Source organism: Wyeomyia smithii, chromosome 1 (genome assembly GCF_029784165.1).
Source record: "Wyeomyia smithii strain HCP4-BCI-WySm-NY-G18 chromosome 1, ASM2978416v1, whole genome shotgun sequence".
Classification (NCBI taxonomy): Eukaryota; Metazoa; Arthropoda; class Insecta; order Diptera; family Culicidae; genus Wyeomyia; species Wyeomyia smithii.
In genome coordinates this window covers 38,211,770-38,238,656 of record NC_073694.1, presented here as the reverse complement: position 1 = coordinate 38,238,656, position 26,887 = coordinate 38,211,770, and the positions used below count along the sequence as shown (strand labels likewise).

Genomic DNA, 26,887 nt, shown 5'->3' with positions numbered 1-26,887 from the left:
TGACTAGGAGGGTAACTCCCAATACCGAAGCAAGCTGTTCCTGCGTTTGTCATGCATTTTCATAGAGTAATTACTTCAACTCAGCACCTTTGAAGGTTTTTGAACTTGCTTCACGCGGACCGTCGTCAACATCGAAATTAGCATCTTCAAAGTGACGAAACAAATTACGGCACATTCTTTTACTTAGAGCAGCATTTCCGTAAACTTTTTTTCAACTCTCGATACGCTTCAGCCGCTGTTTTCTTTAAATAAAATAAGAAAAGTAACACTTCCAGCAATGACGATTATTTGCCACAAAATCAGACATTTTCACAAAACTAAAAGTATATAACACCACAATGAAGATACAAACGTGTCAAAGCGGTTGGCTACCACATGTCTTAGTTTCGTTCATCTCGTTTTAGATAAGTCGATTAGATATCGGCCAGCACTTACTGTTGACGCCAACTATTGACAAATAGCGAGAGCTAAGTTGTTTAACTAATAACGATAGAGAATACAGTGCTGTTTCGATTTCATCATGGTCAAAAAAAAATCCTCCTGTGAATCTAACAAAACTGTGGACTCGGTTAAATGATAAGTCAGTATTTCTTGTAAGATTTAAATCATTTTAACAAAAAATACTAACCTCCACCATTTCCTCGAATCCACAGTCTTACTAGATTCACCAGAAAGGGTTTTTCGACCGTGATAAATTCGAAGCGGCACTGTAAGGTTTTAGAAAAAAATATATATATAAAAAAATTTTATGAACACTCTAACGTTTATTACATTAAAATCAAATCAATTCGAATATTTTATCAGAATCGAAAATTTTTTTTAAAAATGATGAATTCACTTTGAAAAATATCACATTCCCTTTTAAAAATTGAAACGTTTCAAGAAAGAGGGTTTGTTCGATTTTTTTTGTAGACAATCTGCAGTCCGTATACAGCTAAATCTTTCAACGTGAAAATTCGATATCATATGTAAAATTTTCTTTGGAATCCAGAAAAAAAACATACGATAGGATTACTTGGGTCCAAATCCTTCAAAACGACAAAAAAGGGGTTATATCACCATTCGCAGGGCTATTGTTATTTGAAGTACAGTTTTCCTACCTTCATTTCAATGCCAAAAAATCGAAATACAAATTTTTGAACATGAAATACAATTCTATTGGTAGGTTGAGAGTGGTCCCGCTGATTGCCAACCCAGCAGAGGAAACCTGCAAACCGCATTGGTGTTTGTAGATCACCTTACACAGCGCTAGATTTTGGATCTCCCGTCTATGTGGGACACACCGTCACACTGGTAAGTCTGTAGCACTGCTGAACTTGACCGGACATGTTAGTGATTCCGTCCGGATCTGGTGTGTTGATTCTCAGCAATTCGGGCACTGCTAAAAGTTAGTTGTACGTTTGCTGGTGGCGTATGTTCACTTGTAAAATGTGTTGTTTGCTGGCTTGCATCCGTGTCAGCGGCAATTCGGAATGACGGTAAATTGAATAAACTTGCCAGTGTCACTATCGTGATACACCAATGGCACCTCTCAGCGCATCAAAATTTAAACCATTAGTTTCTGCCACTCAAGAAAACGTTTCCAATAGTGATAAAAAGAATTATTTGTTTAACAATTTCCCTATTCAAAGCAAAATTCAGTTCTTCAAACGCTGTCCTACAACTTCGAATAAATGAGTTCGGGGTGCTTAGAAGTGCCATTGGTATTGCCACAATAGTGGCACCCTCTGTTTATGTTCTGTTCATTGCGAATCACCATTTGTATACTATACGGGATAACTTTTGTTTTCTCGTTGTTTCTGTAACCTTCTTTTCCAACATAATTATCAAACATTTCTGCCGAGCTGCGACATGAAACTGGAGATTTATTTTGTGTTAGATATACGGCCCAATTACAGATTTGTAATTTACATATGTAATTCAAACTAGCTCGATGATTAAAATATGATCACATTTAGAGGGAATAAATTTTTTTCAGGGATTTTTAGTGCCACTTTTTTATCGCTTGGAATAAATGTAGAGCTGTGGTCACACATATTATAATTAAGGAAATTATAAGAAAATTAAACATTGCTTCAAGAACGTATTTGTGGTCCTCAGAAATTGTACATGGCAGGAAGGATGATAATTTCCATTACCTTCAAGCTAGTAAATTTCACAATGCTTCAGTTTAGCTTCAGCTTCAGATTTAGTATGCTTGGCAAATTCTAAAATTGAAAACCACATAACTGGCAACACTGTCGTTTAAAATTGGTATTATTTGTAGATTTCTATACTAACTTTCTTAAAAATTAACACTGGTCGACAAAACGGAAAAAATGCATTCCAAAACTCAAGTCCGATAAAAATGAAAGATTATAGCTATTCAACCATTCCTATGAATTTTGGTGCCCCCAGCCATAACCAAAACGCGTCAGCTTACGTGACAGTGTCGCATAGTAATTGCTCGTTGGGCTCGTCGCTTTAACGTTATGTTTACAAGGAAACTCATTTGCGTCTCTGAAAAAAACGGTAATAGTAGAGACCAGAGCCTGACAAAGTCATTTTCAATTGACAATTATCAGGTTATAGTGACGCTTTGACCCGTCGCTTTCAAATGAAAAGCTTTTGTATAATTTTCGAGCACTTCGTGAGTCACATTACACCCAGTCGAAAGTTCTTGCTGTGATTCTAAAAACTGAAGGGCTTGAAATTGATACAAACGTTTTTCAATTGAAAGCGGAGATTATCACCATCACTCTCACATGACGATTCTCAATTGAAAATGACAATGAGCGCTGACGGAGACAGAAGGCTTCCATACAGTACTTCACGCATATATGAGGAGGAAATATTGATCGGAACTTGCGTAACGTATTTATTGGATGCTATTGCCGTTCTAACTACGGCTTGCGGTATTAGAAAACTACTATCAAAGGACGCGATGCGGTGCTAATTTCAATTGAGACGCGTCAATTGAAATAGTCATTAGTTTCATTTGAAACGATCCGATGAACAACAGACGGGAAAGAGAGAAAGAAGTGATTCGTTGACAGTAGCCGAAAGGAATCAAGTGAAAATGAAACTGTTCGAATCGAAATGACAACGCGAGTATATCAGTTTCATTGTTTTGTTTCGAAAATGTAGAGCCCTACTAGAGACACCAAAACTCACAAGAATGGTTGAATAGCTATAATCTTTCATTTTATCCCGGTTTGAGCTTTTGGAGTGCATCTGTGTTTACCAGTGTAATGTATCAGTTTACTTCAAGACATTATGTACCTGTAGCATTAATTGACAGAAAATAGGAGATTTTGACGAAAGATGCCACTGCTATCTAAAACGGAGCGGAGGATGGTCCAAACGGTATCAAAGTTAAAATTTTTGCATAATGACCTGATATAACACAACTCCTCAAAGTCATTAGTGTTAAAGAAGTTGTATACCTGTATGCTCGAGAAAAATAAGGTAAGTTTGGTTTATCTTCTATGGAGTGCAGCAATTTTTATTGCATTGAAACTATGATATTCTAACAAGACAACTTTTTCACTATTAAAAAAAGTAGAAAGATATGACCCCTATTAAAAAAACGAGTTCCTCGTCTGACCAATTTTGGTATTGCAGATGGCGAGTCGGCTGGATTTTGAACGAGTAGCTCGTCTATCACCAGCCTAGTTTCACTCGCGTTCCCTAATGCAAATTTTGCTCGCCTCGTCTTCTGTCGTCTTGGCTCAGGACAACGATGAGCTATCATTCGTTGACACACAACACAGTGAGCAAGAGCGTAGGAAACTAAAATTGCCTCGTCTTTGATTGTTACTCTCCAAAGTCATAAGTTTCACTTTCATTGAGTTTTATCCTGTAGAGTAAAGACAGACAGTGTGCCAATGCTCGAGCTATCACCACCACCATATAACTTTTATTCAAGCTTGTGAGCATTTTTGCATTTTGGCTATAACGGCATAGATTATACAGGGTGCGTCATAATTATTGCAACCAGAAACAGAGGACCGTTAACCACGGTTTTAGCAAGCAAAAGAAAACTTTTTAAACAAAAATGATTTATTGATTTAAAATAGTTAAAAAAACAACAACTCATCAACTTCAATTAATCCTCCTTAGCTCTGATGACCTTCCTTCCATGAATTTCCTTCCAAGCTTTGAGCAAAGACTTCTCCAACTCGTCCAAACTTGTATGTTTTCGTGAGCAGGCCTTTGCTCCTAACATCCCCCAAATCGAGAAGTCAATCACGTTGAGATCAGGTGAGTTTTGAGGCCACTCATCCTTGGTGATGTCAGAGGGAAAGTTGGACTTGCACCAGCCTTGAACGGTCTTCTTTGTGTGAGCCGAGGCACAGTCCAGTTTCGATTATTATTCGTTTTCTGGGCCCAAACCATCCCATTCTTCTTCAAAACCGCATCCAGGTAGTAATCACCATCGATTTTCACTCCTTTTTCAACGAAATGCAGCTCGGTTCGCGAATCAGCGGTCACTCCAGCAAAAACCATTACAGAAGCTGGGTGAGACAAACGAAGGATCGCACACTGTTTCCAAAGCTGCAAAAACTTGATCGAAATTATTTTGACCCAAAAACATTGATTTTAGAGCCGTAACGTCTCTAGCAAAATTGTGCCATTAATTATTCTCCATGTTACAGAAGTTAAAATTCCATGATTATTCCACTCAACAGTGAGAAACGAGTTATATTTTTCTCATTTTTGGAATATAAAAATCCCCTTTGTTCAGCGAACTTGTAGCAAATTTTAAATGAAACAACTTTGTTGGAGACATCATACTTCTATCTATTTATTTAAATGGACTTTTGTGAAGTTTTCTATAGATTGCTATTAAAAATCTTTTTTTGCTATTTAACTTTTTATAGTGATTTTATGCAATTTTCGAATGTTCTACAAAAATATTTGCTACAATAAAACAAACAATATCTCCGAAGAAACTTTATTTTTATCTCACATATATTTTTGGTTGTTGACGATTTTTACTAGAATAATGCGCTAATTACTCTTAAGTCAAAAAATAATGATTTTGGAGTAGTAGTGTCTTCAGTATAGTTGTTCTCTTAATTATTCTCCATTTTGTAGAAGTTAGGTTTTTGTTCTTAATCTACCTAAAAGTGAGAAATGAGTTTTACTTTTCTCATTTTTGGATATAAAAATATAGTTTTCTGAGTAAAGTTCTAGCACATTTTGTAAGAAAAAACTTTGTCGAAGACACTATACTTGTATCTGGTCATTTAAATGAACTATTGCGAAGTTTTCTCTAGAATGCCCCTCATCAATCATTTTTTTGATATAACTTTTTATAGTGATTTTCTGAAATTTTTCAATGTTCTACAATGTTGTTAACTACAATAAAAACCCCAGTTCACCGAAAAAAGTTTATTTGTATCTCTCAAGGTTATTTAGTCATTAAAGATTTTTATTAAAATAATGCACTTATTTATTTACAAATATCTGCACAGGAGACAGCGAGAGACTAATACCTATATCTGGCCCAAATGACGTTTTTCTTATACTTAAAAATAAAAAATGTTTAATCTGTAGATGTTTGCAGATTTTAAAGATATCTGTTAGTACATTGTTTCAATAAGATTAACCGATAAAATATGAGAGATAAAAATAAACTTTCTTGGATGAAATTGTGGTTTTTGTGATTGTAAACAACAATGTAGAACATTGAAAATTGTAGAAAATCACCACTAAATGTTATATTTAAAAAAATGATTTTTAGTGGCCATCTGTAGAATCCTTCACAAAAGCCCATTAAAAAAGGCAGATAGAAGTATGGTACCTTTGAAAAAGTCTTATTAAATGTGCAACAACTTTGCCGAGCAAAGTGAATTTTTATATGCAAAAATGAAAAAAGTAAAATGCGCTTCTCACTGTTAAGTGAATTAATCACAAAATTACAACTTTTATAACATGGAGAATAATTAATGGATTAACAATCCTGGAGGCACTATGGCTCTAAAATATAGTTTTTTGGGTCAAAATAATTTCGATCACGTTTTTGCAGCTTTGGGAACAGTGTGGATTGTTCTTTCAACTGAATCAGCATCTCCTGATGTTCGTGCGAGCACCCGGTCTTTTTGCGGGTTGTGGGCTTGCTTAACAGTAAAGAGTTTCTCGTCGGTAAAGAGCGTCGTCAAGTACTCACGACGAATATTCCGGACAAGAAGGTCAAACGTCATTTAAAATGTCACAAATCTTTTTGTTGTTTGCGCGTCGAGCCTACTTTTACTGTTTTTTTTTTTTACAGAAACAGTTGCTGTTGTTTTAGTTGTTTTTACTCAATAAATTATTTTTATTTCAAAAGTTTTTTCTTACTTCCCGAAAACGTGGTTAACGGTCCTCTGTTTCGGGTTGCAATAATTATGGCGCACCCTGTAAAAAGAAAAATCAATCAATTCTTCAATACTACAATCCTATTTGTCCTGTAAAAAACAGAAGAGAGAATATTTCTTCAAGCTCGTGTCAATTTGGTCTATGTCTACCGCTACATATATGACCAAAAAAGTAAATTCATTAACTTTTCAATCGTAATTGTATCTGTCATGAGAAGGACAGTATTTGTGTTGGAACAACCGCCCCCATTCATTAAACTAAAACCGGATTTCGTTTCGGTTAGTAGTTTATGAGCACTTTTTCTGCTGCTTTCACAGCAGCCGCCATCCACGGTGTCTATTCTACGATCGGAAACTGTCTCCTGTCGTGTCGCGACCGACAGCAGAAGATGGTTTCTTCATCTCGAATTGATGTCCGTTGCTCGTTCAGCTAGATGTCGAGCTCGTAACTATGACAACGCCGTTTTTTTTTCTCGGAACCGTGTTGTCCTGCAAGGACAACACCTATATACCACCAGCCGCCAATTTCTAGCACAAACAATCATCCTTCGCCACTTTAATCGCAACCGGAAGGCACAGATTTTCGACCGAGTCGAAAAACGTCTTGACATTTACCAAATTGTCCGTAGCTCCGGAGTTTAATTTGGAATGGATCGTCTAGCCATTTGATATCGTCATACCTCCCCGATACACCATAAAACTGACTGCATTTTGCCCTGTAGTAACATACGCTTCCTCATGCTTGCAATCTGTTTGCATGTGACCCGGTTTTCCGCATTTGTGGTGTTTCCTTGTTGGTCTCGAGGTACGATGCTGGTCTAACAAGCCAGTCGTCGTGGGTCGAGTCTCGGCTCGGGAGAGACTGTTAGTGTCAGTAGGATCGTAGCGCTAGCCCCGCAATTGTCCTGTACACTAAACAGTTGGCTGCGAAGTCTGTGTATAAAAAAAGTAGGTCGAGTTTCGAATCGGAATGTAGCACCAAGGCTTTGCTTTTTTGGTGTTTCCCATTGAGTTTTCTACTATCGTTACTTGCGTTGCTGCTTGCCCGTGAACGTTATTGGTTTTTCACTCGATGGGTCACTCGTTCGATCAGCCGTTCGTTCTGCCAAAAGCCTCTGCTTTCAACCGTTCAGGGTAAAATCGTTCGTTTTTTTTCGAATGATCAAACGCCAGAAGGTGGAATCGCGTCGATGTCCCTTCCTTCGTTCGCAAACGTCTGAGCTGCTTCCTTAGTAGCATTCGGTTGGCCACCGACTTCTTGGCGAAAACTTCGTTGAGGCTCGTCCACGTGTTTCAAAATATGTCGATGTTGCAAAAGTCAAGGTCCTCAACCCTAAATTGAAAGAGAATATTATTATTAGTATTTCTGTAGAACATTTCGACTTTCTAAAATGTTGGTTTCAGGTCACCCAAACGTGATCCATGAAAAAAAACATTTTTTAAGTAGAATACTTCTCTCAGGAAGTTCGGCTACATAGGGATGTGAAATGAAAACCTAAAACCTAAAAAAGTAAAAAAAATGTCCAATTTCAAATGCTAATAAATCGGTTAGTATTCGATAGATTTCCATCGTTCTTGAAGCAATAGATTGAAAAATCTTCTGAGATTCTTCCCAAAAGAAGATAATTTCAATTTTATTATTCAAAGTATTGTACTATTGGAAATAGTCAAGCCTTGTCAAAACGAAAAATTCGACCTCTGATTGGTCGTTGTATGATTCCTTCCCAAGCACGGTCGACAGAATCATATACCTTACAATTTAAAATATGCTATTTGGCTAATATAAGAGTCTGTTTCAGCCGAAAGCGCTCATAATAGTTCTAGGCAGCGACAACAGCAGTCATCCCTTAGCAGCAGCAGTAGCAGTGCAATGGATATCAGCGATAGCGGATAGCGGCCACAGCTGTGGCATAGCAATGGATAGCGCACTAGTTGCAGCGGATCTCAGCATCGATAGCAGCTGGGCTAGCTGATGCAGGGGCAGTGGATACCAATGGCAGCGTATAGCGGCCACAACTGTGACATGGCTACGGATAGCGTAGCAGTTGCAGCGAGTATATCTGATTATGAAGCATTTATGCAATAATTGAATGAAATTTGTAATTGCAGCAATCGGCCTTTTTCAAGGCTACTAAATGTATTTGGAAGAGCATAATGAATGGTTATTAATAAACTGCAACTGAGGTTTGAAGCTGCTGCAAATGCACAGCAGTGTGATGTTTATTACGATTTGTTGATACTGTGCTTAACAAGCGGTATAAACGAAACAAATCCGATTTCAAAATGACTGACACGCAAGCAGCCGGGTTATCTTTCTTGTAAAAGTATTCTACTTCAACCTTGCGGTCGTGGCTTTGCACACAACCCTCCTGTGATTTTTTAGCTAAAAACCCCTCTTTGGCACTTTTTGCAATTCTGTTCGATTTCCATATTTTTCTATATAGTTTTTTCTTCTTGCAGGGCACGGTGATCCCACAGACTGTTATTATAAAAGAAAATGCACCAAACAATCTGAGTACACCATTCGATTCGTTATGACGTCCAGAATGTCTGGTCAAAATTTCAAAATCATCGTACGGTACATTTTTGAGTAATGTTCTTTTCAAGGTTGTAAAGTACAAAAAAGTGATATAAAAACGACGAAATACTTATTGTAAAGCACGTTTTTAACCACCATTTTATGGAATAACTTCCAAAATAGTTTTACACATTTCAAGGGTTATATTTCAAGACAATAACAATTGGTGGAAAGATTTATTTGGAAATCCCACAGTGCACAGTGGTCTAAACTCGAAAAATCGCGGTCGTCCTGGATTTGACTGTGTAAAATTGATTTTATGTACTTAATGTCTTCAGCAAAATTGTTTCATAGAAAATGGCCTTACTTTTGGCGTTTTTAGGTTTTCGATCAATCTACCTAACAGTTAGATAAAAAAAAAATTTTTTTCTAATTTTCAATATACCAGATTGCGTCCTTCAGCAAAGTTGTGGAAAATTTAAAAAGAAAAACAATTGCTGGATACTGTGATGTCCTATCTGTACGTGGGACATGACAAAATAGAGTTTTTTGTGAAACACTCCTTCTTAAAATCAGTTTTTTGTCTATAATTTTGTCTGCAATAGTCAAAACAATGCAAAATGTTCTAAGATTTTATTCATTCAACTAAGATTCTCTCAATACTTTATAAAATTTGTTGTTTTGATAATCATAGAAAAAGTTATAGACAAAAAAACTGATTTTAAGGAGAGGTGTTCGACAAAAAACTCTATTTTGTCGTGTCCAACGTACAACGTCGCAGTATTCAGCAATTGTCTTTCTTTTAAAATTTTCCACAACTTTGCTGAGGGAAGCAATCGGATATATTGAAAATTAGAAAAAAAAATTTTTTTATAAAGCTGTTAGGTGGATTGATCGAAAAACTAAAAACGCCAAAAGTAAGGCCTTGTTCTATGAAACAATTTTGTTGAAGACTAGGACGATCACGGTTTTTCGAGTTTAGACCACTGTGCACTGTGGGATTTTCAAATAAATCTTCCCACCAATTGTTAATGTCTTGAAATATAACCCTTGGAATGTGTAGAAACTATTTTGGAAGTTGTTTCATAAAATGGTGGTTGAAAAAACAGGAGGGTTGTGTGCAAAGCCACGACCGCAAGGATGAAGTAGAATACTTTTTCAAGAAAGATAACCCGGCTGTCAGTCATTTTTTCTAGTCAATAAACGTTAACAAATCAGATCAATCGAATTTCGCGCTTCAACAAGGATTGACTATTATCAATAATATAGTAAGTTACTTGTTATGGTTGGGGCTTGACAATTTTTAAATTTTGAGATGAAATTTATTCATCAGGTTTTAATTTCATCCTGGAAAGGACAATTTGTTGTTCAATTTAGTATCGGATAAGATGCCGATTACATCTTTGCGTTATCACTGACAGTGCGAACAAAGTATTCGTTGTGATGAAGTAAACAGTGAAATGCTGATTTAACACTCAGAACTAGACGGCTCACGTGTTGTCAAAATAAGTCAACTTTTCATTGAATGCATTCACTAGTGCCCACTATCGCACAGAGACTGCATTTCACTAAAGTGTGCATCAGCCGCTATCGATGCTGAGATCCGCGGCAACTAATGTGCTATGCATTGCTACGCCACAGCTGTGGCCATTTTCCGCCATCGCTGGTATCCACTGCACTGCTAGTGCTGCTGCTAAGGGAGAGATGCTAAACTTATCGATTGTTATCGATATTAGTAAGAAATCATCGATAACTATCGATGGCCATATCAGCCGATATTTCCCATCCTTTCTCTTATACTGACAAAGAGCACATTTTAAATTGCAAGGTCTATGTTTCTGTCGACTGTGCTTGGGAAGCAATCATGTTAACGACCAACCAGATCAATCGAATTTTGCGCTTCAACAAGGATTGGCCATTTTCAATAATATAGTAAGTTGCTTGTTATTGGGGCTTGTTTATAAATTTTGATTATGCGAAAAATTGATTTTTATGCAGATAATGAAAGTTTCGGCTGTCGTGTTCATGACTGAACGAAAAGATAATTCAGTACGTTAAAGTAAAATTATAATGTTTACAAATTAAAAAATGTGAATTAACTCTTAGAAAATTTTAACTCAAGTTTTTATTTCATTCTGAAAAGGACAATTTGTTGTTCATTTTAGTATCTGTTCAAAGCAGAATCGGGGTTTTCGGCTTTGCTCTCCTTAAGCACCACACAGGATTTAAATTAAACTAACTACTGAGGAGATCAACGTTTATTGAAGCTCAGAACCGTTTCGCGTTTCGATGGGAAAGAGACCGTCTCTTTATTTGTAGCCGCTATGTACCCCACGTTGTGACAAATTTTATTATTTTTATAGCGCGAGAGCTAACTTTGCAGTGCTATAATTGCATTGACCACTGACAGCCTCTTTATATTGAAGCAACGCTTCTTATTAGAAACTGTCAGTATCGGATAAGATGCCGATCACATCTTTGCGTTATCACTGACAGTGTGAATTAACTATTCCTTGTGATAAAATAAACAGTGAAAAGCTGATTTAATACTCAAAACTAGACGGCTCACGTGTTGTCAAAATTAGTCAACTTTTCATTGAATGCATTTACTAGTGCCACTATCGCACAGAGACTGCATTTCACTAAAGTGCCTCACTGCATCAGCCGCTATCGATGCTGAGATCCGCTGCAACTAGTTCGCTATCCATAGCCATGCCAAGTTATGGCCGCTATACGCTGCCATTGGTATCCACTGTCCCTGCATCAGCTGGCCCAGCTGCTATCGTTGCTGGAATCCGCTGCAACTAGTGCGCTATTCATTGCTACGCCACATCTGTGGCTGCTTTCCGCCATCGCTGGTATCCACTGCACTGTTAGTGCTGTTGCTAAGGGAGGACGACTGCTGTTGTCGCTGTCTACAACTATAATGAGCGGCTTCGGCTGAAACAGGCTCTTATATAGGCCAAATAGCATGTTTTGAATGGCAAGGTGTATGATTCTGTCGACCGTGCTTGGGAAGCAATCATATAACGACCAATCAGAGGTCGAATTTTTCGTTTTGACAAGGCTTGACTATTTTCAATAGTACAATAGTGTGAATAATAAAATTACAATTATCTTCTTTTGGGAAGAATCTTAGAAGATTTTCCAAACCATTACTGCAAGCACGAAGGAAATCCATCGAATACTAACCGATTTATTAGCATTTGAAATTGGACATATTTTTCACTTTTTTCGGTTTTAGATTTTCATTACACATCCCCCTGTAGCCGAACTTCCTGAGAGAAGTATTCTACTTCAAAAACGTGCTTTGCAATAAGTATTTCGTCGTTTTAATATTACTTTATTGTACTTTACAACCTTCAAAAGGGCATTGCTCAAAAATGTACCGTACGATGATTTTGAAATTTTGACCAGACATTCTGGACGTCATAACGAATCGAATGGTGTACTCAGATTCTTTGGTGCATTTTTTTTTATAATAACGGCCTGTGGGGCACCGTGAGGGTTATCTTTGCATATATTACAAGGTCAGCATCGCATTTAGTTATTTGACTCACAGAGTCCATTTAACATCGCGTAAAAGTGAACTTTACCCCTAATTTTCAGAAAAAAACCTATGAAACACATACGAAAAAAAATTTCGGTCAGAAACTAAAATTTTTATTGGAAAGCGGAAGAAAAAGATTTTTGATATCTTATCGCTGAGCTGAGATATTGCCATTTTTAAATTTGATGGCAAACTAAGCGTTTTTGCAAGTATCTCGAATAACTGATTTATTTTGGGAGATAAAAAATAACCAATAAGAATGTTTGGAAAACAAAGGCATTTTTGAATGGCTGACAACTTAGTAGAAAGTTTAAAAATCCGGAAAAATCTGGGAAAAAAGTTAGAACGAATATTGTGATTTCTATTGTCTCCTCATAGAAAATTTTATGTTGCTCGTAATATGTAACATACGTTACGGCTATAATCAACAATTTAATCACTATTTAGACGATTGACCGCACAAACGGCAAAATAAAACACAGTGCAATGGAGATATTGAGCTTTAGTGGCATTTTTGTACAAATGCTTAGTTTTCCATCACATGTAAAAATGTCAATATCTCAGCTCCCTGATATGATACCAATGTTCTTTTTTATGTAAATTTTCGTCATGAGTCCCGCTTTCCAGATAAAGTTTCAGTTCCTGAATGAGTTTTTTTTGTATGGGTTTTTTGTAAAGGATTTTATCTGAAAATTATGGAAAAAATTCACTTTTTGCGATGTGGGCTCTGTGAGTCAAATAACTGAACGAAACCATGTGAATATTCAAAATCAAAACCAACAAAAGTTAAAAATATTCATAATAATCGAAATATGGACAAAATTGCAAAAAGAGTGGTTTCGTACCTTAAAAAAGTCATTCTTTTATAAATCTCATTTGGGCAATCTGAAAACATTTTCTTTCGAAAGTCGAAATGTTGTACAAAAATACTATAAACAACACTATCTTTCAATTTAGAGTTGAGCACCTTGACATTTGCAACATCAATTTTTTTATCAAATTTCCTTGGCGATAGTCTTGACCCAGACAACCTCCAAAGCTTTATCAGCTTTGAACCTGACAATCGAACTCTTTGCCTTTCGGTTCGCTTCCAGAAAAACCTTTCTTTTCGCTCCCATTGCTGGAGCGTCTTCCAATTAGCATTGGCCGATATCGTATCGATACTTTCGATATCGATACATTGGGGCCTGGATATAGTTTTTTATCGATGCAAGCGGCTTTGATACCAAGGTGGATCGATACTTTCTCCCAGATATTTTTTCGATACTGAAAAAAACTATAAAAGTAGGAGGGTGGTATTCAAGACACGACCGCATGACGTTGACTACCGTATTCTTATAAAAAAAAAATATTCCATTGAAGCAAATAGTAGAGGAAATTGCAACGCTTCTTTTACAAAACTTCTGTAACAAAATTTCGAGGCACCAAAAGGTACCAGTTGCCGATTATTCTCGTTTACTGGTTAGTCCGTCCAGAATTCCAGCCATTTTAGTATTTTGCAGTAGCCATTTATTACTAACAGCCACCAGCATAACGGGTGAAACCGGCACGAGATGACCGGTACTATTTTGTTTTTCCTCCTTTTAGCTGCTAACACCGAGCGTCCGTATGTATCCGGTACGGTTTAATAATGAAACTGATGGGGTGAAATGTTCGAACAATACGTTTTATACCAAGGCTTCGTCAGATAATTAGAAATAAGGAGGGGCTACATAGATAATGGAATGGTCAAATGTTGGAGACAAATGTTTCTTGAAAGCTGCGCCGGCCGTTGTCGTAATATTAACACCAACACAAACTTGCATTTTTGCAAGGTTTTTTCCGCTAGCAGCAGCATTTGGTAAATCAGAAAATTCAATTAGCCGCTTCTGTACCAAAATTTCGAGGCACCAAAAGGTGCCAGTTGCCGATTATATTGTTGTTTTTTGGTTAGTCCGTCCAGAATTCCAGCCATTTGAGTGTTTTGCAGTAGCCATTTACTACTAAAAGCCACCAGCATAACGGGTGAAACCGGCACGAGATGACCGGTACTTTTTTGTCTTTCCTCCTTTCAGCTGCTAACACCTAGCACTGTCGTGAAATTAACATCAACATAAACATGCATTTTTGCAAGGTTTTTTTCCGCTAGCAGCAGCAATTGTAAAACATAAAATTCAACTAACCGCTTCTATTATAAAACTGCGAGGCACCAAAAGGTGCCAGTTGCCGATTTCTTGTTTACTGGTTTCCGTCCAGAATTCCAGCCATTTTAGTATTTTGCAGTAGCCACCAGCATCACGGGTGAAACCGGCACGAGATGACCGATACTATTTTGTTTTTCCTCCTTTTAGCTGCTATCACCTAGCGTCCGCATGTCACTGGTGCGGTTTTGGAATCAGAATGATGGGGCGCCGGCCGCTGTCGTAAAATTAACACCAACAAAAAGATGCATATTTGCAAGGTTTTTTCCGCTAGCAGCAGCATAAACATCGGAAACAGAAAGTGACAACAACAATAACAACAAAGTCAGATCGATTGTATCGATTAGTGTCGACTGTGCTTGGGAAGAGAGGTAGTGATTGGCTGCGCGGTATGATTTAGACAATCGATATTAATTACCAATTTTTCAATAGTGTATCTCAAACAATAGTTTGTTTTTGTTACATAAATTTAACCGTAAAAGAATTTCTGATCGATTGATGCCAAAACCTCGAAAACCTGATTATAGATGACTGCAAAATAAGCGCTCAAAACCTGACCAATTTTCTCTGGTTTTCCCTGGTTGAATTACTAGATTTTCAAATTCAGGGGCCTAACTTCGATATAGACGAGTCAACGTCAAAACGGGAAAATATTGTTGATTGCTTCAAATTGTCTAACGGAAAATCCTTGTAGAAGTGCACGGATACGACCCATCGCGTTAATGTCTTCTACAAACAGTGCAGAAATTTGATTCGCGCTCTTTTAATAAAAGACACCAACAGGATTGAATATACCCGCGCCTTTCAAAGGCAGTTTTTACGCCTCTTGCGAGAAAAATTCTCCAGCATTTGATAATATTGTCTGTGCAAAGCAAAGTCGGAAGCGCCGAGTTTTTGCAAGAAGGCACACAATAAAGAACAAGAAGACAGATTTTTCGTGCTGCCTTATATTTCAAATTGGGCCGCAGACGCGTTTATGCTATAGCGCTGATTTGTGTGTGACATATAATTTTGTCCTACCGTGGTCTACTGACCGCAGCAACAAAAAATGTGCAGATTCGTCTCCAAAACGAAAATATTTAGAGTCGGTGTGCAGATTTTTATTGATTCGCAGATAATCACATTTTTTCCGTAGTTTCTGCAGATTTTTGTCAGAGTCTCTTTTTATTTGCGCAGACTTTTTCAATATCTGTGCAAAATTTTGCAGACTTTTTCCTGCGCGAACGCAATTTTTTCAAATCACAGACAATTTATTTTCAGACTTTCAGCAGATTTTGTTGGTTTTTCGAGTGGTTGCATACATTTTTCAAAAACACGGGGCATCTCTGATTGCCCTATTGAGGATCAAGAAAAAATGACAACTCTTAATAGATCGGTACAGCTGGTATCGATGCTCTCCTTCGATATCAGCCTGGTATCGATACTTCCGAGGAAAAATTTGTGATACTCGAGTATCGATACTTCTGAAAATTTTGGACAATGCTAACTTCCAATACGGCCACCGCATCACATCTTGACAGGAAAATCTAGGTCCGCTGGAATACTAAGGAATTCCGTGCGCAGCTTCTTTCGAGGTGCCCTTACTTTCTTGTTTTTGATATATTCGAACAGAAAAGACCTATTACAAATGGTAGATTTAGTATCTTCCTACAAAAGATTTGTTCTCTATGACTTCCTTAATTCCCCGGACGATAATTCTTGATAAACATTTCAAAAGGTCCCATCTGCTTTATCGTTTTGCCGAAGCGTCTTTTGATTTTGGTAATGGTTCAATTTTAGTAGCTCTCCCAAGCGTAGATTTCGTTCAGAAGGCTGGAGTGAACCCTCCGCTATCAACTTGTGCAAATAACGTGTCATAAAAGGTGTTTGATAAGTTGTGGTGATTGAATGAAAGTGATCGATCAAAACATCGATCAAAGCAGATAGGACCTTTTGAAATGTTTCTCTAGAATTGAACAAACCTGACGATAGCGGAGACCCTACCTCACTCCAATGCACAATGGTCGGAAAATTAAGATTTTTGGCCAAATTTTTTTTTTTTTGTATTGAATTGTTAGTTTTTTACTGTAGATGATTTTTTCATTTGAGAATAGTGTTGTGGTGACAAGGGGTTGTCTATAAACCACGTGAATTGAGGAAAATCTTATTATTTTTTTAAATAACAAAAAAAATCAGTGTATACAAACGAAAAATTATACTAATTCTTCGTTTTCTGGATGTGTTTTGAACCAAATTCGTACGATATACGATGAATTTCGTTGATCAATCACCCAACAATTCAAAATTTACATGAAAAGTGAAAAACTTTTATTCATCTTTTTCTACAAAAACGCAAATTTTCCGCAAACTTTCAACATTGATTCTTGAAGAGCACAAGCTGGGCTTTCAGGCACACTATCAGGAATTGTGCTTACATTTAATGTTTTCAAAGGTCAAAATTTTAAGAAAATCGCATATTTTCTATGTAGCCTGCAGCAGACTCTGTTGGGATAAAATCAATTACTCTTTCAGTTTTTTTGAAGCTAATATAATAAGCTTTTAATTGTATGCTAACATAGCATAACAGCTTTGGTAAGATTTCATATATTCCAACACATTCAGAAAAACTCTTTTCCCAAATTTTTGAGAAAGGTAACTTTGGAGGCGTTTTCAACATGAACCGTGCTATGTATCAAGATTTCATTGAGAAATTATGAAAATATAGATCAAAAACTACAAAATGATGTGCTCAAAACATCCTGAATATGAAATTCGCATTTTGGTAATTTTGGCCGCTCCTTTATATGGGGACCATCTTACGTGCAGTGAAAGGGTGACCCCACATGCAAACAAAAAAAATTTCTGCATAACACCAGAATTAATAGAGCAAACGGAACCAAAACTGGCATGTTAACTGACATGTTAGGATTTTAGAGTACAAGAAATCAGATCAGAGAAGTAAAACACATATTTCGAACAATTTTTCCGTTCAAGAACATAAAATTTTCAGAATATTACAGAAGCCAAAAATGACACCAGAGTTTTCGGCAATTATGAGCTTACCAAGCAGCCTCTGCGTCGTTGCCGGCCATTGCAACGTACCCCTACCACATCCCTTCCGGAACGATAACCAGGCTACGAATAAGTGCAGTGTGGCGGCCATATGAACAACAAGCAGGCTCCCGGTTCATGAGGTTATGTCAACCTCAACCGAACGCGATTGCCAAGGTGAACGGTGTGTTCGACTGCGGTTGTTACACTCCGTTACATTGGTTGATTGAGAGACTAGTTCAGATGGTCGACCCTATAACCATGGAGTTGACGAGCCCATTAGATGACTTCAACGCTTGGGCCTATTGAGTGGCGGAGTCGCTGTATGAACCATTGGGGTCAGATCACGTTGGAAGCTTTGGCAAAGCTCAACTATCTAGATTAGGACCAAAAATACATTAAGCAAAAATAGTGCGGAGTCGATCATCGACGTGACATTCTCCAGCCCAGGACTGCTCACGAACTGAAAGGTACCCGATGGCTACACCAATAGCGATATTCAGTCGGTTTGCTATAATGTAGACTGTGGTCTATAGACAAGAGACGTCAAGCAACGGATAGATATTCAACCGTCCGCGGGCAAAAGACAACGCATTTCGATTCCGGGGTGGTTGAAGAGGCAATCAAAATAGAGCTCGGGAGGGGCAAATGGCTCCGCTCGAGTGTTGATTTAGTTAGTTTCCACAGTGTTCCGGCTGTACAGCCTCACGTCTGACGTGAAGACGGTCGGAAAACTGACAGACATCCAATTCGAGAGCGACGAGCAGTTGTGCTGAGGCTGAGGAGGAAGCAAAGGATACGAATGAGGAACTCATCGTGATCTCCAACTCCATAAAGTTAAGCAAGGCACCAGAATAGGATGGAATCCTGAACCTGGTCATCAATACGGTCATCAAAGTGACTCAGGGCAGTTCCAAGTAGTCATGCTCCTGGATAACTGCCTCTTCCCGGAAGCGTCAGAAACTGGTCCACCGCAAGATTCCATCCTGGGCTCGGTGTATGACAGAGTGTTGAAGATAAAGTTCCTTGAGGAGTTGTGATCGTCGTTTTTGCGGACGACATAACGCTAGAGGTCAAAGGAGAGTCGGTCGGAAAGGTCGAGTTGACGGCCAAAATCACAAGGTCGGGGACTGGATGAACTCCAGGAAATTGAAGTTATCGCACCATAAAATAGAGGTCACGATTGTAAATAACCGTTAATCAGAGCAACAGACGGTGGTCAGAGTCGGAGAAAAACTTGCATTAGCTCAAAGCAATCTTTGAAACTCTTGGGGTTAAAGTTACGTTGAAGGCCACGTCAACTATGTCTGTAAGAGGGCCTCAACGCCTATTGCAGTACCATCTCGAACGATGTCGAATTGCTCTGTGGTGTACGGCAGCAAGCGGAAACTTCTTGCCAACGTGGTGTCGTCCATACTGAGGTATGGTGAGTCAGTGTGGTCCAAATCGCTAGGTATTAACAGTTATCGTGATAAACTGGAAAGTATGCACACTACTCAACGGTTCTGAGCTCAATTTGGGATCATTTTCCGTTCTAACCTTTTTGTCCTTTAAGAGCACTATCCGGCGATTCTAGGCCTTATTTGTTCGGCCAACCTGCCAAACATCCAATCCGTGAGCGACGACAGCCGTGTCGAGATTAAGGGAGAGGTTAGGGTTACGAATGAAGAGCTCATCGTGATCGCCAACTCCCTAAAAGTGAGCAAGACACCGGGACCGGATGGAATCCCTAACCTGGCAATCATACTGGCGATAAAAACGGCCCCCGGGTTGTTTCGGGCAGTCATGCAGAGGAACCTGGATGACTGCCTCTTCGCGGAGAGGTCGAGGCGGCAGAGTTTGGTCCTACTGCCAAAAGCTGGGAAACCGCCAGGCCATACAGGCCTATTCGCCTGCTGAACACTGCGTGCAAGGCGCTCGAGAGGATTATCCTCAACAGACTGGTGAGGTACACGGAGGGTGTAAACGGTGTGTCAAGTAACCAGTTCGGTTTCCGGGAGGGCGAGTCCACGCTGGATGCCAGCCTCTCCGTCACCAAGACGGCGGAGGAAGCACTCCAGCGCAAGAGAAGGGGCATACGCTATTGCGCAATCGACATGCTTGACGTGAAGAATGCGTTCAATAGCGCCAGCTGGGACTCCATAGCGCTTGCGCTCAGAAGCATCCATGTACCGGTGTCGCTGTACAAGATTCTGCAAAATTACTTCCAGAACCGAGTGTTTGTTTACAACACGGAGGAGGGTTAGAATGTCCCAATTACCGCAGGAGTTACGCAAGGTTCTATCCTGGGACCGGTGTTGTGGAATGTCATGTATGACGGGGTGTTGAACCTCAAGTTCCCTGTAGGAGTTGTGATCGTCGGCTTTGCAGACGACATAAGGCTAGAAGTCTACGACGTCGATCGAGGAGGTCGAGTTGGCCGCGCACTGTATACGCAAGGTCGAAGACTGGATACACTCCAGGAAACTGGTGGCCCTGTGCTCCGAAAGCGTGGATGCGTGGAAGAGACTGCTGAGCATGTCTTCTACATATGTCCTTGTTTTGCGCGTGTGCGAAGCGACATGATGATAGTGAGCGGGCCAGCCAGTTTGCAATATAAACCAACCTATGATTTGTCGAAATTCTTAATGTTTTAAAAACATAAAACTAATCACTGATACGCTTTTAGGTTATTGTTTTGGATAATACGCTTTTAAGTTATTGTTTCAAATAAATAGAAGCTGATGGTCAAACACTTAAAAGATAATTGCACCGTCGCAATCATGCGTGTTGGACAACGTGGCAATTACTTCCTACGCCTTTTTATGTTTGCACGTTAAACAAAAAGTAACAATTACGTTACTCTCAATCTGCAGCACGTTTCATATGTATGAAACTGTTTGATTATTTGAGTTTGACTAGTCGTGATAAAAACATTGATTTTACTTGCTTGATACTGCTATTAATTAATTAATAAACCCAACTGAGAGTCGACAGAGTCAACTAGCGCCAGCAGCGGTTCGTGGATGTGCGGTTTCCAATTATCACCGTTGCTTACATCCGAGAAGCTTTTAAGAATAACACGAAACGTTTTGCAACGTGGAAACTCGTGCCATGTTATGTCAAGTCTTGCACAACAAATGTTTGTCTTAAGCATAGTTTACAGTTCTACGCGTAGTGAGATTTCGTGTACAAAGCTCCATTTCCAGCAATTTGAAATTATTTTAATTTGTGAATATAACCTACTGTATGCTGGGAACATTTCAGCAGTGCATAATTTGAAACGAACAGTCAAGCAAAAATTTAATTTCACATTTTCCCCCAGCCGTCTCGGTGTCGGTGGCCGTGTGGACCCTGGTTGCAATCTCGTTGGAGCGTTACTTCGCCATCTGCCGCCCACTGTCGTCCCGCCGGTGGCAAACCCAGTTCCACGCCTACCGAATGATCGCCATGGTATGGCTGTTAAGTTTCCTGGTAAACTCGCCCCTCTGTTACGTTCAGCGGCTGCAACCAGTTCAACGGAATGCACTCAATAGCGGTCCAACCGGCAGCAGCATATCGATGAAGTGTCGAGAGATGTGGCCAGATCGAACCTATGAGCGAGTGTACGTGCTTTTCCTAGACGCTGGCCTGCTAGTGTTTCCACTCCTAACGATGGGTTTCGCCTACTGCATGATCGTGTCGAAACTTTGGCGTGGGCTGCGACGGGAAATTTCTCATACAGCGCACCAGAACCAAAAACGTAAGTTTGTATACAAATAAGCAACTCTCTTGAAACTTGAAATCTATTTTACAGTGCCGATAAACAGCGCTTTGAAGGAAACTCCTAGTGGTCTCATAGTTGACAGCACCATCAGCACAGCAATCGGGAAAAAATCAATATCATCCAGAGCAGAAAACGCCTGCTATCTGAAGACATCGGCACCAAATGCGCCATCTGTTGGTTCCGGTAGTCGAGCAGCAGGTCATGCAAAGCGTGTCAACGTCTCCTCTGGCAAATTCGTTACTGACGGTTGTTCGTGGGCGGGAAATCTATACTCCAGCGAAAGATCCACCACGGCGGCCGGTATCAGTGGCAAAACCAGTAATAACAATAACTATTGCTATGCCAACAATGTAATCCAGCACTCGGCTCCTGGTGGTGCTTCCTCGTCCTCCTCCCTAACAGCTGTCAAGCGAGCATCAAGATTTCGGTTACTGCGTGATTTTATGAAGGTAAGTTGACAGACGCGTCAGAACTTAATGGACAAAGGTGGACCTTATCGTAACACCGTTGTGTTATAAACAGTCAAATCAATATTCGCCATTCTCCATGTTCGCTGTCATAGATTTTTCCTGTGTTCGCATCTGCTGCCAAATGTTGATTATCATTCCGAGCACATCGGCATCGGTGAGAAAAATTCGTGGCACGTTTTCATACGCAAGAGTTTATACGCTCCCAATGAGTGTGCACATGCTTCATCTCCCATTTGAGTAATAGGTACGAACCATTCAAAATTTGGATGGGAACCTAAAACTCACTCGTATACAACATCATGTACTGCTCGATCCGTTTGAGGGTTATTCAGTTTCTGAAATGAATAAACAAGAATGAATTGCGACAACTTACAAGTAAGAGTTCTAGCGGATAAGGAATGGCTGTCAATAATTTTGAACATGATAGTTTTTATTCATTTCAGAGAATTTCCACATCTTTTGAGGTGAAATCAGGCTTTTATTCATCAAGGCGTGTTTTGATTGCCATCCAAATTTAAATTGGATTTTTGTTCTATTTACCATCAGCTCGCCATGATAGTCGTTGTAGAGAACTGTAACAGACTATAATTATTTCAAAATGCGGTAAATATTCTCCAGAATGTTTATATACCTACCTTTTATTCTACGATGGACGGTTAAAAAAATATAATAAATGATAAGGAGTGCGTTTTCGTTTTATGTTTGCTAATCGCGTTCCGAGGTATTTTTAACGCGGTGTGCAAATTGCACCAGGTGGGCTTAGCGATAAATGTTCACAAGTATCACATCTGATAATCTGATATCACATCACAGTATCAAGTATCACATCTGATGATGATATAAATGTTCACAAGTATCACATCTGATAATCTTTGCTGAAGAGCGGGGGCCAAGTGTGGTTGGTAACGTCTCCGCCAACCACGCTCGATGCCTGGGTTCGAATCCCACCGCCGACATAGGTGTCAATGGTTGTGAGGTGGCGTGATCCACTCATAACCAACCCAACTGGTCTAGATTCAATCCTAGCCGACACCGGGAGATTTTTTTGAGGCGAAAAATCTCTGGGATCATGCCTTCCATCGCATGAGGAAGTAAAGCCGTTGGCGCCGGTCCGTTAATAAACGGGTCGTGAGTTAGGGTCCTGGGTGTGGAGTCGCCTCCCTGGGCGTCGGTGATTGGCCACAACAGTGGCGGAACTAGACCGACGGAAAAATAAGCGAGAATAAAAAAAAAAATCTTTGCTGAAAGTGTGCTTTCACTAAATCGAATGTGAAGTTCGTGCTTGAAAAACGAGAAGAGAGTGGTTCACCAGCACGCATATACCTCGATAACAGTGTTCAGAGTCAACAGATTGTGTGATGCGTTGAATTGGTTTTTTTTTGTTGTGCACAGTATCAACATTCGTACGCGAATTGCTTGTATTTACATATTTAAACAGTTTTATCACTGAAATAAAAAATTCTAAGAACAAAAACCAATCTGAAATGGTTGTAGAAAAAAATGTTTTGGAGAGTATTCATCATGACAAAACCAACTGCAGACAAAATTGTAGGTTATGGTACAGCAGACCAACAGAAGTAACACTGTGAATTCATCTCTTATGAAATCGTCACTTACATTGAACGTGTGCTTTATAGTGCATCATCCTAATTACGGAAATACCCATATTGGATGGCATTCGGTCATTTTCAGCTGGTTTTTCGGACAGACAGACAGACAGACAGACATCACTAGTTTGTTTATATGACGACTGAAAACGATTAGTTTAACGGATTTATCGGCTTAATCAGTCCGTATATACAAGCAAAAACGATTTGTTTCGACAGTTTCGGTAACAAATACATTCTTGCATTGAAAATGTTGGTCACCTCGACAGTTTCGGTAACTTAATCTCAAAAGGTGAAATAAAGCTGAAATAAGCCGATAAACCCGTTAAAGTTATTACTAGTTCACAATGGTCCAGAAACCAAATTCAGGGGGAAATTTGGGTCTAGAGCTCTATAGAAACATTTTAGAGAAAAACTTTTTTCTAAAAGTTGTTACATATGATAAAGCGCTTATTGAAAAATTATCAAAAATTAGGATGACCAACATTTTGGATGCAATCAAGTATCTAACATTTTTATCTTTGTAGATAGAAAAAAAAATTATTCTACAATGTTATAGCTCCATTAATTTTAAGTAACTTTGTAATAAAAGTTTTTCTCTATCTTTGAAAACAACCGATTTATATTGGAAAAACACATTTTACGCTCTAACTTTTTTATTTCAAGTTTCATCTCAAAACTGTCCTTGAACGACTTTTAAAGCTTTTTAAGAGAAACAATTTGTAAATATCTCAATTTTACTCAAAGATATTAGAATTTTTCATTAAAAAATATGCGTTTTTCATTTGTATGTCATCCTTTTTGGGGCAAACATAAAAAATATCTCTTGGTCTCATTTTGAAGGGCATACTTGACTTTATGAATGAAGGAAGTTTTAAAAATAGGTTATTTTTTAAATTTGAGTAAATTCAATTTTTAATTTTAAAACAAGACGAAAATTTCAATAATTTTATACATTATGCATATAAAAACACCCAGATTTATTAATTGGTAGTCTTTCTCATAACTAGGAATAATTACCTTTAATTTGATTCAAAAAGATTGAAAATCGATCAACAGGTTCAAAAGTTATGATTTTTTTTTTTAAATTAAATATATTGAACACAATCGTTTTTATGGTCACCCTATTTCGGAGTTGGTCACGCAAAGTACTTCAATTGTGCTCAAAATCGCAGGGATGCACCTATGTTGAAAATAATCAAACCCGTATTATTTCGTTGGGTTGTTAAGGGAACTAGCTCCGAAATAGGGTGACCATAAAAAACGGCTATATTAAATGTATTTTATTTAAAAAAAATCATAACTTTCGAACCAGTTGATCGATTTTCGATCTTTTTGGTCAAATTAAAGGTAATTATGTCTAGTTATTGGAAAAAATACCAAAAAATAAATCTGGGTACATTTATATGCATAATGTATAAAATTATTGAAATTTTCGTCTTGTTTTTAAATTAAATTTACTCAAATTTAAAAAAATAATCTTGAAATAAAAAAGTTAGAGCGTAAAATGTGTTTTTTCAATATAAATCGGTTGTTTTCAAAGACAAAGAAAAAGTTTTTTTACAAAGTTACTTAAAATTAATGGAGCTATAACATTGTAGAACAAATTTTTCTTCTATCTATAAAGATAAAAAGTTAGATACATTTTTGCATTAAAAATGTTGGTCACCCTAATTTTTGATAATTTTTCAATAAGCGCTTTATCATATGTAACAACTTTGTAGAAGTTCTTCTCTAAAATGTTGCTATAGAGCTCTAGACCCAAATTTCCTCCTTGGTTTCTTGACCATTGTGGCCAAATGGCTGAAAGCAAATCCGACAACTGGTCTGGGCAAAATTACTAACATTTCCGAACATGTTCTACAGGTAGTACTGCGGTCCACCGACGGGCCTTCTTTGAAACGCAGCGATCAAATGAGTCACCTGCTCAGCCATGCTGTCCTACAATCAGCTGATGCTCTGTCGTCTGTGGACCGAGCCAGTTTCCAGTAAGAGTGCACAGTTAATCGATTATATAATGAAGACTACGTTTCTGCATGCTAGCTTTTATACGTGACTACTGAGAGTTAAATTCCGGTAGACGTGTCTTTGTGAACTAAAGCGAACAAAACAGCAACAACAAATCGATCATAGAGTTAAATCATTTGTTTACTTTAACGTCGGCTGTGTTGCGGAAGAAGGCCTCGTTTCAGCTCTGATTGGTCGATACATGCGTTCAACAAGGCTCCACATTTTCAATAGTACAATAGTTCATATCAGAATATTCCGCATTAAAGTGGACGCACAGCTAGTTTTCCAATCGATTGCTTTAAGAATGAAGGATATCTGATGATAACATTGGAGAGAAAACAATTTCCGTGACGCTCTTGATATTTTCGGTTTTTCAATTTGTTCTTCTATATGGTCATTCCATACGAAGTGTACATGCCACTTGGACACGACCATCACAGATTTTGTTCAAAGTTGGGGGAATTATTCATCTGCTGTCTCTTTGGAAAAATCCCAATTTTGGTATCGATTGGAATACCCCCCGCTCTCCAGGACCCCCTCTTTATTGCAAAGTTGCACAATTTTTGTCAAAAATCTCTTTTGCCTTTTTCTTACAATTCATAGACGTAAGATGTCCGAAAAACACTGATAGATGATTTTTGAAGAAAATAAACCAAGGAATCCAGAAAAAATATAAGTTTTGACCGGAAGTGTTGCCAGATAAATTATTTTTGTATTTGAAAACTGAATTTACATTTTTCGGCAAATGCAGCCATTCTTATTTTCAATTTGATAATTTCATCGTGTTCCTTGGAAAATTTCACATAAGAAACAACTATCATCCCGAGGTAATATGAGCAAATCTCGAGATTTAACATTTTTACGAAAAAAGTTGTAAATTTCGTAATTATTTTATTTTATAATTAAAGACACCCGAAAAATAGTGATAGGTGAATTTTGAGGAAAATAAACCAAGGAATCCAGAAAAAATATTGTTTTTGTCCGGAAGTGTTGCCAGATAGAATGTTTTTGTATTTTAAAGTTAAATTTGCTTTTTTCGGCCAATGCAGCTAATTGTATTAAACATTTGATGGTTTCATCGTGTTTCTCAGAAAATTTTACGTAAGAATCACTTACCACTCTGTGGTAATATGAGCCAATCTTGAGATATAACATTTTTACGAAAACTTAATTTCGAAATTCAGAACTATTTTCGTAAAAATGCTAAATCTCGAGATTGGCTCATATTACAACGGGGTGATAAGTGTTTCTTACCTAAAATTTTCCAAAAAATACGACGAAACCATCAAATTTGGAATAAAATTAGCTGCATTTGCCGAAAAATGCAAATTTAATTTTAAAATACAAAAATAATCTATCTGGCAACACTTCCGGTCAAAAATAATATTTTTCCTGGATTCCTTGGTTTATTTTCTTTAAAACTCACCTGTCACTAT

The 26,887-nt window shown here is 38.2% G+C and overlaps 1 protein-coding gene across 3 annotated transcripts in view; it reads left to right on the top strand.

Moving 5' to 3' along the window:
- LOC129718979 (dopamine D2-like receptor) overlaps positions 1-26,887 on the top strand; it is a 117,482-nt gene that overhangs the window by 70,648 nt on the left and 19,947 nt on the right. For all 3 annotated transcript variants that reach the window (XM_055670270.1, XM_055670271.1, XM_055670269.1), the window contains 2 exons: positions 20,924-21,340; positions 21,395-21,813. In XM_055670270.1, coding sequence (XP_055526245.1) covers positions 20,924-21,340; positions 21,395-21,813 — 836 coding nt within the window. The remainder of the gene's footprint in view (positions 1-20,923; positions 21,341-21,394; positions 21,814-26,887) is intronic.